Source organism: Triturus cristatus, chromosome 3_1 (genome assembly GCF_964204655.1).
Source record: "Triturus cristatus chromosome 3_1, aTriCri1.1, whole genome shotgun sequence".
Taxonomy (NCBI): Eukaryota; Metazoa; Chordata; class Amphibia; order Caudata; family Salamandridae; genus Triturus; species Triturus cristatus.
The window spans coordinates 247,904,787-247,918,787 of NC_140583.1; the positions used below are offsets into that span (position 1 = coordinate 247,904,787).

General features: G+C 40.2%; 1 protein-coding gene across 16 annotated transcripts in view; it reads right to left on the reverse strand.

Moving 5' to 3' along the window:
- LOC146860031 (uncharacterized) overlaps positions 1–14,001 on the reverse strand; it is a 171,895-nt gene that overhangs the window by 83,620 nt on the left and 74,274 nt on the right. For 2 of the 16 annotated variants that reach the window (XR_014978768.1, XM_085643792.1), the window contains exon 3: positions 2,018–2,261. The exons of the other annotated variants lie outside the window; for them this stretch is intronic. Coding sequence is in view for 1 of the 2 variants with exons in the window: in XM_085643792.1 (XP_085499918.1) it covers positions 2,018–2,071 (54 nt within the window). In the remaining variant the exon portion in view is untranslated. The remainder of the gene's footprint in view (positions 1–2,017; positions 2,262–14,001) is intronic. 16 annotated transcript variants of the gene reach the window in all.

The window sequence follows — 14,001 nt, forward strand, 5'->3', positions numbered from 1 at the left end:
CGCTGGGATCCAAGAGAAGGCCCTGGACAGGACCAGCTCCTTCCTCTCCGGCAGAACACAGAAGGCTGCCTCCCCCCCTTCCGCTCCGAAGCCACCGATATCATCTGTGGTGTACCCCAGGGCTCATCCCTCAGCCCAACGCTGTTCAACATCTACATGGCACCGCTCGCCCACGTCGCCCGACAGCACGACCTCAACATTATCTCCTACGCCGATGACACCCAGCTGATCCTCTCCCTCACCAGGGACCCCCACACCGCCAAAACTAACCTCCACGAAGGAATGAAGGCCGTCACCGAATGGATGAGGAACAGCCGAGTGAAGCTGAACTCGGACAAGACGGAGGTCCTCATCCTCTGATCCACCTCTTCACCCTGGAACGACTCCTGGTGGCTGACCGCACCGGGAACAGCTCCAACACCCACCGACCATGCACGCAACCTAGGGGTCATCCTCGACTCCACCCTCTCCATGACCAAGCAGGTCAACGCCGTCTCTTCCTCCTAATCCAACACCCTCCGCATGCTCCGCAAGATCTACAAGTGGATCCCCACCGAAACAAGAAGAACGGTCACCCAGGCCCTCGTCAGCAGCAGGTTGGACTACGGAAACGCCCTCTACGCAGGAGCCTCAGCCAAACTCCTGAAACGGCTTCAACGCATCCAGAACGCCTCTGCACGCCTAATCCTCAACATCCCTCGCCGCAGCCACATCACACCCCACCTGAGAAACCTGCACTGGCTCCCCGTCAACAAGAGGATAACCTTCAAGCTCCTCACCCACGCACACAAGGCACTCCACAACACCGCACCAGCATACCTCAACAGCCGTTCCAGCTGCTACACCCCCACCCGCCAGCTCCGCTCCGCCGACCTCGCCCTCGCCACAGTCCCCCGCATCCGAAGAGCGACCTCCGGCGGAAGATCGTTCTCCCACCTCGCCGCCAAGACCTGGAACACCCTCCCCATCCACCTACGGCAGACCCAAGACCTGCTATCCTTCAGAAGACTCCTCAAGACCTGGCTTTTCGAGCAGTAGCGGCATTCCCCACCCCCCAGCGCCTTGAGACCCTCACGGGTAAGTAGTGCGCTTTACAAATGCTATGCTATGATTGATTGATTGATTGCCAGGGGATGCCGTCCACTGTGGCACAGCCACTACCCCTGGCTGTCAGTCCAGGAGGCCCCCCGCATTACCTGCAGGTTCTCAGGCTCCCAAATGGGTTCCGCTCAACTCGCCGCACCACCAGGCTGCAGGCCCACCGGTCGGGCCCGACACTGCAGCAGGCACTATGTCCATGTCCGTCTCTCCAATCTACAGCCCACTGAGTAGCCTCTGCAGTGAAATGGCCACTGTGTGCCGCATTCATTCTGGAAGGGGCCTTCGCTATCAACGCAGAACTGCTGCTTCCCCTTTGCCATGCAGCCAGTCCTCTGCAAGATTTGTGGGTAGTACTCTGGGGATATCATTCAGTAATCACCACCATCCGCCACAGCAATCGCTCACAGGCCCAGTTTAGGCCTCAGAACCCGCACCGGAAGACAACAGAGTCTTCGCATTGGAACGGATGGGTGAAAGTGGCAAATCTGTAGTTTAGGGCATGCAGCTACAGCAGGGGGGCTCGGGGGCATGCAGCCTGAGCCTGCTGAGGTGCATGAACATTCGGATGATGAAGGATAATGTTAGCAGGGACTGGAGCTACCCTTTTAGGCAGCGATCTTAGCCAGCTAGAGGCCACTCCCCTTCCATGGCATCTTCCTTATGACTTCTTTTACACCATCTCCAGCAAGATTTTTGAAGTATTAGATCATCTTTTTGTTATGAGTCTCCTCATGTGCATCAATTAAATCATCAAATGCCCCTAACCACACAATCCATCTATAGCCAATATTTTGCCTATTGGCAGTATCGAAAGATGGTGGTGGTTTCAGGGAGTCGGCAACATTCTAACTATTTATGGGAGTGGCTGATATTGAGGGTGGAGCGGTTTCAGACATTGTCGGCTGTCCACTAGTACCTGTGTCATCTCCACCATCTCTGAGGCCCTCCAATGGATCAGCCTTCGGATCATCCTGCACAGTCTGTGGTACGGTGACCTCCTTCTTGGTCTCCATTGGAGTCCTCCACTTTCTGGAGACCTCTGGAGTTATTCTGAGCCGCCACCTGGCAGCTTTGGTACAGCTCAGTAAGCAAAACCCTCATGAGTCTTCTTGGGTCTCCTCACCCAGTGCAGATGTCGTAGAGCTTCCCTTATCAAGACTCTGGTAAGTGGAGTAATAGTATGCTTTCTTATTAATCATCAAATAGCTTTATTCGACAGCATGTATCATAAAAGCTTCGAGTAACATATTTACAATAAAACAATGTTTGATAAAATCTTACAATACAGTACAAATGGGTGCAGTAAGAATCTTGACAAAGTTAAAAACAGTTTACGAGATTAAAAAAGAAAAAAAAAACATAAAACCAATTTCATAAAAGGCTTAAGCTTAAATCTGAGACACTATATACATAAAGTGGCATAATCCCTCGCAGGAAACAATGTATAAAGTGCAAGCACTATCTATGTGATTAAGAATGTTCAAAGATTGTAAAACGGTCCAAAATAGTAAAAGATTTTAATCACAAATAATGGGACATAAAATCTATAGTAAGGTCACACCTCGTTGGGCTCTAATCCTAATTTGCCAAGCTTGGGCTAAAAATGTGGCCACTCCACAGAAAAATAGGACGCTGGAATCAGATTTTAAGATACGCATAGCAGACCGGTGATTGCGCGTGCCCATGCCACTACATATTGGTTTTAACCATTTACTCCTAGCTTTATTGTAGGCAGGGCAGGCAAACAGGACATGGGCATCACACTCCACCAGAGCGCCACAGCTCGGGCAACTCTCTGTCATGTCCTCGGCTTTACACCACTTTGCCTTTCGAATGTTAACAGGGAGCGTGCCATATCTAAACTGGATGTATAGAGTCCTATCTCGTGGGACCTGGATCACATCTAAATAACGCTCAAAGCTTCATGCAATTGAGGTTTAACACCGTCTTCATTTCATCCATCTGTGGGCGTGCTGTTGAGGTGTCATTTTGGGGTGTACAATGTTAGGGTTTCCCTGTGCCCACACCAACATCCAATACTATTCGTTGTAAAATAAATCCTTGCATTGTCAATTATCAACATTGTCAATAAAGCATGGTGTTAAATAACGTGTTCCAGAGTCTTATTTCTAACTTTACTATGCTGCTATTGGAGCTTTAGAACCAACTAGCAGAAGTCTCTGCACTCCAAAACCGCTGTGCAAAAGCATTAACTCTAAGGAGGTGAAAAAATATAACAAAAACTCTCCCAGTGCCATCAATATGATCCCTTGAGAAACTTAGGATGACTTCTGACAGAACTGCAGGGGGCAGTGGTGGGTTGCTATTCTTCTGCTTGCCCACCCTCCAAAGACTTTACAACAACGTTGGTGGTGTCCCTACCACTCCTGGGGCACTATAGCATAAGACCTATGTGAATTTGAAGACCACCCAGAAGCTAATAGGGTGTACCTAGGCCCCAGCTGTGCATAACTGATTGGTACAGAAAACAATAGGTCCTAGACAATATTATTAAATGTTAGATTCAATGTTGATAATTTTTCATAAATGATGAAAATCCTGAAATAGAAAAGAAGAACATAGCCAAAATACATTCCTTGTTAAATGAAACCGTACACACTGGTATAGTTATGCCGAAAAACAACATTAATTTATTCATAGGCAAATATCCATGGTTCAATTCAAAACATACAATTTTCTTGAAAAAGGGGGGGTTTTGCTACCAAGAGGTAAATAGAAAAGTGAAGAGTTGGTGCTCACGTGAAAGAAGAGAATCAGAAAAAATTAAAAGACAATATGTTATACAAATGAGGCCAAAATCCTTAAATTGGGAGGCCTGCCCCTAATGTCATTCAAGTCTTAGTCGTTATTTTTCTTATCCGAAGCACAGTGATACTTCATCTGTGACCGGGGTAGGGGGATGGGGTACATAGAGTACAGGCCCAATGGGGGGAGTTCGTCGACGTTTCGACCCAGACGCAACAAGGGTAAGTAATCTCCTCAGCTACGGGTCTTCCTCGGGACAGGGATGAAGGGAATCTGGGGAGTAACCATAGGATCAATGTATGTATCTGTAAATAATCATGAACTCAACAAAAAGCGACCAAAGCACTCAGGGTACTGACCTAAGTTCAAAGATGTAGAGCCCCTATCGATAGGGTGGGCAACCTGTAGAAGAGGAATGTATAAGGCCATAAATCTACAGGAGTCAGACTCAAAAGGTACACACATTAATGATCAACATATTAATGATCATACTGGTATAGCACTCACCCACCAATGGTGTGCCAAGAACACAATGTCAGTGTCAATATCAAAACTGGCTGTTATGAAAACGTCCCAGGACAGGGGTAATTCCCTTTGGAAACTACAAAGGACAAAACTCAACATTAGATCACCGATCTAATCATGACAAAAGAACAATAGGGAATAAATACAAACAAAAAAATGCAAATGTCAACTCACCCGCTGTAGAGTAAGGGGCGAGAGACTTCCTTATTTTGATTTTGTGTGAAGTCCCACGATTTTAACAAACTATGCCTATGTGAAAAGGATAGCCAAAAACGGTCAGTAACAACGTGCCGGCCTACAAGTTAAAAAAATCTGGCTTCACTAACACGCAACCTTGCGTAAATACCTCCATTAAATCGAAGCGCATCTTCATCAGTCAATGTCTGTCTCCAAACAGCCTGCCAGACCAAATGACTCAGCCATACATAGCCACGGAACAAATGGAGCGCGACGTGCACGCTGCTCCCGAGAGCGCGTTACGGTGCTGACGCGTCTCCCACCGTAATAAGAAAACAGACTGCAGTGAAACCGATCAGCCCAGCCAAGTATGTCAGTAAAAGGAAAAGAGACTCCAAATGTCAATAAACGTTGGAGATGGTGTCAAGAGGGACACTAATGGTGAATAGATGATGGGGAAGTTTTAAGAAAAGATGAAAAAAGTGTATAATACATATACTACATATTTACACACTAAACGTTATGCTTAAATTACATTCTATACAACATAATGCAAGCATGAGACCGTGAAATAAAATTCATGTAGATATTACATATATATTACATTAGATACAGTTACAACCAAAGTTAATAAGCAAGGGTGTGCGGATGCATATTTAAATACACCCGCAGCATACATTTATAGTAATGGGTGCATAACTGATCAGCAGCTCCGGGCTTTGCCTTTGTTCTTTTATTGTATTTTTTTATTTTGTCGCAACACACTTAAACTTTTTCAAGCTGTCTGCCCCACCCCCCAACACTCCGATGAAACACCCCTTGTGTGCTGAGGAGGAACAGCCATTACAACGCGGTTTTTACCATGTGTTGCCATTACATCGCATGCGTTACAACGCATGTGATGTTACAACGCGTGGTAAAAACCACGAATACCATTACATCGCATGCGCTTTTACAACTCATGCGATGTAATGGCGGCGGCGGCTATCCAAGTCGTTGTGAGGAAACTGAGGCTGTTTCCTCACAACGACGTGCACCAAGCAGGAAGGAGGAAGCAGGAACCGGGAGCATAGACGGCGACGCTGGAGAGGAGAGAGGTAAGGGGGTTTGCGCTTGGGATGGGGGTTACTTTTGTAGGGTTTAGGGTAGTGTAAAAGTAGTGTTGTAATGTTTGTGTTGTGTGGGTTTTTTTTAATAACGTTTTAGTGTGTTTTTTCGTAGTGTAGTGTAGTTTTGTAGTGTTTGTTTATTGTATTAGGGTTTAGGGTGTGTAGTAGTGTTTATGTAGTGTAGTGTTTTAGGGTTTAGGGTAGTGTTGTAGTTTTGAGTAGTGTAGTATTTTAGGGGTTAGGGTAGTGTAGTGTTTTATGGTTTAGGGAAGTGTAGTAGTGTTTGTGTAGTGTAGTGATTTAGGGTTTAGGGTAGTGTTGTAGAGTTTGTGTAGTGTAGTGTTTTAGGGTAGTGTAGTAGTGTTTGTGTAGTGTTTTAGGATTTAGGGTAGTGTTGTAGTGTTTGTGTAGTGTAGTGTTTTAGTGGTTAGAGTAGTGTAGTGTTTTAGGGTAGTGTAGTAGTGTTTGAGTAGTGTAGTGTTTTAGGGTTTAGGGTAGTGTTGTAGTGTTTGTGTAGTGTAGTGTTTTAGGGTTTAGGGTAGTGTAGTGTTTTAGGGTTTAGGGTAGTGTAGTAGTGTACTGGTTTAGGGTTTAGGGTAGTGTTGTAGTGTTTTAGGGGTTAGGGTACTGCTGTGTAATTTGTGTAGTGTAGTGTTTTAGGGTTTAGGGTAGTGTTGTAGTGTGTAGTGTAGTGTTTTAGTGTAGTGTCGTGGGGTCGTGCAGGGTAGTGTAGTGTTATTGTAGTGAGAGGACTGGGGAGCGGGGGAGGGTTGTGTAGGGTTGGGTAGTCACTTACCTTGCAAACTTTCACCACAAGTATAGCTTTACCACGCATGCCTTTGCGTTGTAATGGCATGCGTGGTAAAGGCATAGTCGTGGTAAAAATTTGCGTTATAATGGCATTTCGTTGTCATTGACATCGCAAAGTAATACCCGCGTTGTAATGACATGCGTGGTATTAGTATGCGATGTAATGACATACATCCGTGCTGAGTGATGGGGGCCAAACAAGAGCTCAAACCCATGCAAGCCCAATGCAGGAAAATGCCTCTTTTGACATGGTTAGCCTCCACATTTTGCCTTGTGTACAATGTGCTTTCAAATTGGAAGTGCACTGGGTCCCTGTTAACCAGGTTCCCAGTGCCAGATCTCTTACCTTAAAACTGTATCACGATTGGCGCCTGAAAGTCCCTAGTAAATAGTAGTGCCATTTACTAGGGACTTTCAGGGGTTGCTAAAGTTGTGACTCTGAAAGTCTAATGACCAATGCTCTAGGTCATTGGTACTGAAGATAGGTTCCATGATGGAATATCGTTAACATAAATATCGTCAGAAATAAATATCGTCACTAAAATATCGCTTACATTAATATCGTCATCCTATACTTAAACAAGAATTCACACAAATATCGATTTTTTTTTATCGACCTATCTGCTTATAGAAATATACAAAAAATATTGTCTTTTTATTACCAACTCGATATGCAAGATTCTTTTATTTTACTCACTTGTTTTTACTATTTTACTTTACAAAACTATTCACACATATAATTATTTAGTTTTCCTAATACTTATTGATATAAAAATATATAATATATGTTAAATAAAATTACATTTACTGATACTATCATACACTCCGATGGCCTAAATGTGAAACACATTTCATTATTTTCTACATATAAACTATTTACATATAAAACAAAAAAGCACATATAAAACTTTTTACAATGTACTTTAACAAACAAATAGTGATGCAACAAACTCTTACGAAAATAACGGTTTTCTAATTCGAAATTACGTTCTCGACCAATGATTTTGAAATTTCACTAATTGAACCAATCAAAAGCTACCATTAATTAACTCACTAATATAAAAACAATTATACACTTAACGTAATTTACCATTTTTGGCACAAACTTGGAAAAAACGGTTACCTTGCTGAGAGAAGAGAATACAAACCTACGACTACAACTACAAAACGTCATACTACACTTCAAGTAAGTAAAATCCCATTGCTTTTTTATTCGAATTTAGCAAAAAGTAGATAAACTCCCTAATTTAAAAACTGTTCTTCTTTAGAGTGAAAACAAAACATGTTGAACTTATCAACAACGACCAAAAAATTAGATGTAAAAACATTTATAAACTACCTTATCCATGTCTACTTAGATAGCTGATAAAAATTATTTAAACTTGCTAAGTAAATGTACTATTTACTTCATATGTTAACAACTACTATCATCCAAATACTATAAGTAACACAATGATTATTTTTTCCACAGACTCTACAAAATTATTTACCTATCTACAACTACACTACCAACATCTTCTACTACATCAAGTAAGTATAGTCACTGTATGTATAACAATTCTGAAAGTAAAATCAAACACCTATAACACTAAATCATGTCTTTCAATTATTCTTTAACACTACTACAGAACTTAAAAAGAAGAAAATTCAGAAAGAGAAATAAGAATAAAAGAATTACCAGTGAAGCCACATAGTAAGTATATGTTCACGCTTTTTCCTGCTCTTATACACATCTCTGTAAATAGTCTTCAATGTTCTTAAAAATACATATATATATTTTCCACAGATCTACCTTAGACATGGCAACTGGAGCTACTTTCATTACTTCGCAAAAAGGGAAACTAATGCTGAACTACATGGGTTACACCTACACCCAAGAAAGAGTAAAAGCGAATAAGACCCATTGGAAATGTAGCAAATATTACTCAAGTGCATGCTATGGTAGAGCAACAACTGTTGATAACAATGTGGTAAATGTACGTGAGCATAACCACCCACCAAATGTAACAGAAGTGGAAGTTAGAGAAGCACTGGAAACATTGAAAGATGCTAGTAAAGGATCACAAGAAACAAGCACTAGTATTTTGAAAAATGTTTTAAGCAAAGTGCCAGAACATGTGACAGGACAGCTACCTTCTATTCCCAACTTAAAAAGATTAATTTCAAAAACTAAACGTGCTTCAGATCCAACTCCACCAACGCCAGAAAGTTTTAAGGATATAAAAATATATCCTGAATATACCATTACACATAATGAGGATAAATTCCTAATGTATGACAACCAGAGTCATGACAAACGATTTTTACTTTTTGCTACTAATAGTAATTTGCAAAAACTTAAATCATGTGAAACATGGATGATGGACGGGACTTTTAAAGTTTGTCCCAAACCTTTCTATCAACTTTACACCATCCATGGGGAATACCAAGATACAAATATCCCTCTAATTTATACTCTGCTGCCAAACAAAACAAATACTACCTACGTTGAACTTTTAACAAAGATCAAAGAATTAACAGATAATTACTATCCTCAAAGAATTATAATTGACTTTGAAATAGCCATGATTCAAGCTATCCTTAAGATATATCCCCATACCTCAATACAAGGTTGTTATTATCACTACAACCAAAGTATATGGAGGCACTTACAAAAATCTACCTTAAGCATTGAATATTCTACAAACAGTCACTTTGCTTATCAAATAAAAAAGTTGATTGCATTGGCATATGTACCAACAACAGAAGTAGCTAACTACTACAATTTATTAATTGACAGCCCTTTCTACCGTACCAATGAGAAAATACTAACTCCCTTCTTGGACTATTTTGAAGATACCTGGGTTGGAAGATTACATCGTTCAGGCCACCGTAGACAACCTAAATTTAAGATTCCATGGTGGAATGTGTATACTAGTACAATAGCACAGAAAGCTAAAACTAACAACGCAGTTGAAGGATGGCATAATGCCTTCCAAGCCACTTTAGGAAGAAGTCAACCAACACTTCACAAACTAATCCAAAGCATTAAAAAAGAACAAAGCTACCAAGAACTCAGAATAGAGCAATCCCTTTCTAAAATTGGCCCTAAACTAAGTAAACAAACATTAAATATGTACGAATATCTCCAGCAAAAAACTAGACTGTACCCAAGTATAGAAGGTCTAGCATACTTAGACCTAATAGCTAAATCCATCCTTTAAATATAAATTTACCATGTTTAGTAATAATTTACTTTTTATTCTTAAAAAACAAATGAATATTGTAAAATATACATTAATATGTTCAATAGAATTATGTATTAATTGTTTATTGTATATTAAAAAATGTTTTTCATTGTTAAATATTTTTCTCAGATGTTAAAAAATGTAAATTTATGTTATGTACATATCGTGATAAAATCAATGTCATAAAAAATATGTAATATATTAAATTTTTATAAAAAATATTAAAATTTAATATACTAATGTATGCATAATTGAAACTGTATTTATGTACAAAACTGCAATATAATTTGTTAACAAAAATTATGTTAAATGTTTTATAAAATGTTCAAAATCTTTGCAGTAACAAATTAAACTATGAATAAAAAAAGATCTAAAAATTTGTATTTCTTAATTTAGAAACTTGTCATATGTATGTAAAAATGTTATAAAAATGTTTTTAATTTATATTGTTGAAATGAATATTACAACATGACATATATTATTCTTATTAAAAATAGTAAATAGATAATGCTGGATAATAAACCATAATAATTAACTATTCTAACTACAATCCTACGTAAGTCAGGGTAAATGGTAGATAGTAAACCATTATAATTAACTATTCTAACTCCAAACAAAACATAAGTCAAGGAAAGTGCTGGATTGTAAACCATAATAATTTACTAATCTAACTCCAATCCAACATAAATCAGGGAAAGTGCTGGATTGTAAACCATAATAAATTACTATTCTAACTCCAAACATAACATAACTCAGGGAAAGTGCTGGATAGTAAACCATAATAAATTACTATTCAAACTCCAATCCAACATAAGTCAGAGAAAGTGCTGGATAGTAAACCATAATAAATTACTATTCTAACTCCAAACATAACATAAGTCAGGGAGAGTGCTGGATAGTAAACCATAATAAATTACTATTCTAACTCCAATCCAACATAAGTCAGGGAAAGTGCTGGATAGTAAACCATAAAAAATTACTATTCTAACTCCAAACATAACATAAGTCAGGGAGAGTGCTGGATAGTAAACCATAATAAATTACTATTCTAACTCCAAATATAACATAAGTCAGGGAGAGTGCTGGATAGTAAACCATAATAAATTACTATTCTAACTCCAAACATAACATAACTCAGGGAAAGTGCTGGATAGTAAACCATAATAAATTACTATTCAAACTCCAATCCAACATAAGTCAGGGAAAGTGCTGGATAGTAAACCATAATAAATTCCTATTCTAACTCCAAACATAACATAAGTCAGGGAGACTGCTGGATAGTAAACCATAATAAATTACTATTCTAACTCCAATCCAACATAAGTCAGGGAAAATGCTGGATAGTAAACCATAATAAATTACTATTCTAACTCCAAACATAACATAACTCAGGGAAAGTGCTGGATAGTAAACCATAATAAATTACTATTCTAATTCCAATCCAACATAAGTCAGGGAAAGTGCTGGATAGTAAACCATAACAAATTACTATTCTAACTCCAATCCAACATAAGTCAGGAAATGTGCAGGTTAGTAAACAATATAAATTTTTCTATCTAAATTATTTTTTATACCCTATTACCCTATAATACCAAAATAACGCTTCTTCAATATTAATTTAATATTTTTTATTAATATTAAAAAATAAATTTCATGTAAAATTTAAAATTTCGAAGTAAAATTTTGATTTCATGATAAATTTCTAATTTATTAATATTTTATACACTTTTAAAACACGACATTTTTAAATTACTACCCACCCTAATCCCCTATAATACCAAAAACCCGCTCCTAAAATTTTTTGGGGGAAGTTTAAAATTTAATTACAAATTTAATTTGGTGAACAATTTGAAATTTCTAATAAAAATTTCGATTTCTTAATTATTTTCTAATATTTTTATATTTTAGAAATTTTGTAAAAACCAAATTTTAAATTACTACCCACCCTTATCCCCTATAATACCAATAACCCGCTACTAAAATTTTAACAATTCTTTGGTAGAAAATATTTTTTAACACATATTATTACTAGTAGGTGTTTTGTAAGTTTTTTAAAAACATAATACATATTTTTTTATAACAACTTATATTTTTCTGTCGATATTATATAAAACGACATTTTGATCAACGATATTCTGTTCATCGATATTTTTTCTTGACGATATTTTTGTCATTCTCAAGAAACTATATTTTTTACAAAGATATTTTCTATTACGATATTTTTCACAGTCGATATTCTTACCACGATATTAATGCTAGTCGATATTTTCCCGTCGATATTCTATCTTTATACCCTGAAGATAGTCCTCTGGGGCTGCAGCACCAATTGCGCCTCCCTAGAGACCCCTCACCAAGACCATGCAAACTGCGATTGCAAGCTGTGTGTCTAGGTGCAGAGAAAACTGAAGAGCCGATATGGCACACAGCCCTGTGTGCCATGCCCCCATACATTGAATGAGTTATAGGTACGTCACCCCAACTGCGGCCTTATAGCCATGTAGGGTGCACTATATCCCATGTGTGGACATATCTGCATGAGCAGATATGACCCTGCAATATCTGAGCCATTCTTGGATATTGTAAGTGCACAGGGAAGACATGGAGAGTACACAGACTGGATACTTGTCATTACAAGTTTCCTAGCTCCATGATAGCTTCACTGTATCCTAAGATGTTTGGTACCAAACGTCTCAACTTAATAAATTCTCACTGATGCCAGTGTTGGACTTATTAATCAATGCACACGAGAGACCCTATAGAGGGTCCTCTGAAAACCTACCAATCACGGGTGTGGTCTCCGACTAGTGTTAGCCAGCCTGCCACCACCAGACATGTTTTTGACCTCATGGGGTGAGTGCCGGAGCTCCCAGAGGCCGGGCACAAAGCCTGCTCTGAGCGGAGGTGCTTCACACCTCCTCCAGGTCAGGATGGCCTTCCAGGGCGGGCAGCTTCAAAGGTGATGCCGCATTTGAAATGCAACCCAGGCAGCTCCTGATAGTGGTGGATGTCAACCCCCCCTTTCCGGCTACACATTTGGCGAGAGGACGGGTGGGAAAATTAATTATGCAACACAAAAAGATGATGGACGGAATGTTAAAACATTCTCAAACATTCACCACCAGGCACAGATCTGGGTTTAATTCATAGTTATTTTAGTCGCACACCATTCCATTTTGGACCTGGCCATATGCAAATCAGCCTTGCCCCTGTACCCCATGGGAGCAGTCCAGCCCGAACTGCCAGGCCAGGTCAACCCTGGACCGGAAAACAAGCATCCTGGGACCGGTTTCAGGGCATTACCCCTCATCAACCAGGCTAGCTTGAAACCGGTGGTGTAGCGACCACGGGACCCACGTCTGGGAATACCCTTCCACTTAAGGTGAAAATGCAACACACAGAGATTGATGGACGGAATGTTAAACATTGTCAAACATTCACCTCCAGTCTCAGATCTGAGTTTAATCCATCGTTATTTTGCTTGCCACACCATTCCAGTTTGGACCCAGCCATAGGCAAATCAGCCTTGACCCCTTTTGCCATGGGAATAGTCCAGCCCAAACTGCCAGGCCAGGTCCTCCCTGGACCTGAAAACAAGCATCCTGAGACCTGTTTCGGGACATCACCCCTCATCAACCAGGCTAGCTTGAAACCGGTAGCATTATTTATTATAGGAGGTGTACCCACATTCAGCAGCACCACCCCTAAGGTGGGGCAGGTAAATTGGACACAACGTTTCCAATTTACACCAGGATAGGTACCGGACACTCTGCTGCATACACTGAGACAAAGAGTCTAATTTGGACTCCAACTGCCCAGGAAGCAAGCACCCATCGAGGGACGTCAAGACCCTTGAGACCCACTTTGTGAGTGGCCCAGCTGTCCTGTAATCGTGTCTCCAAGCTGACTGCTCCTGACTGCAAGGACATCTTGACGCACCTTGCCCAGCTGACCTATCTGCTCTGCATTCATCCCACCGGCCTGGGTACCGATGAACCAGTTATGCTCCTGTGGTCCTAAGGGCCTTGCAACCTGCTACCTCGAGTGGGACCCCTCGAACTTTCCTTTATATCCCCTGTGCGGTGTGTTTTCTAGTGACCCCCTTCTTAGCGCACCAGCTTCCAACAACCTCAGCACCCTGTTCCTGGAGTAATCCGGGACGCTCGCGAGAATCCGCTGAAGGAACATTGGGCCTGGCCTTACTACTTACCTAAATCCAGAAGGTGAACCTTGAGATCCAACTGTGTGATTTTGTATACATTTTTTTCTTTTCTCCAATTGACTTCAAT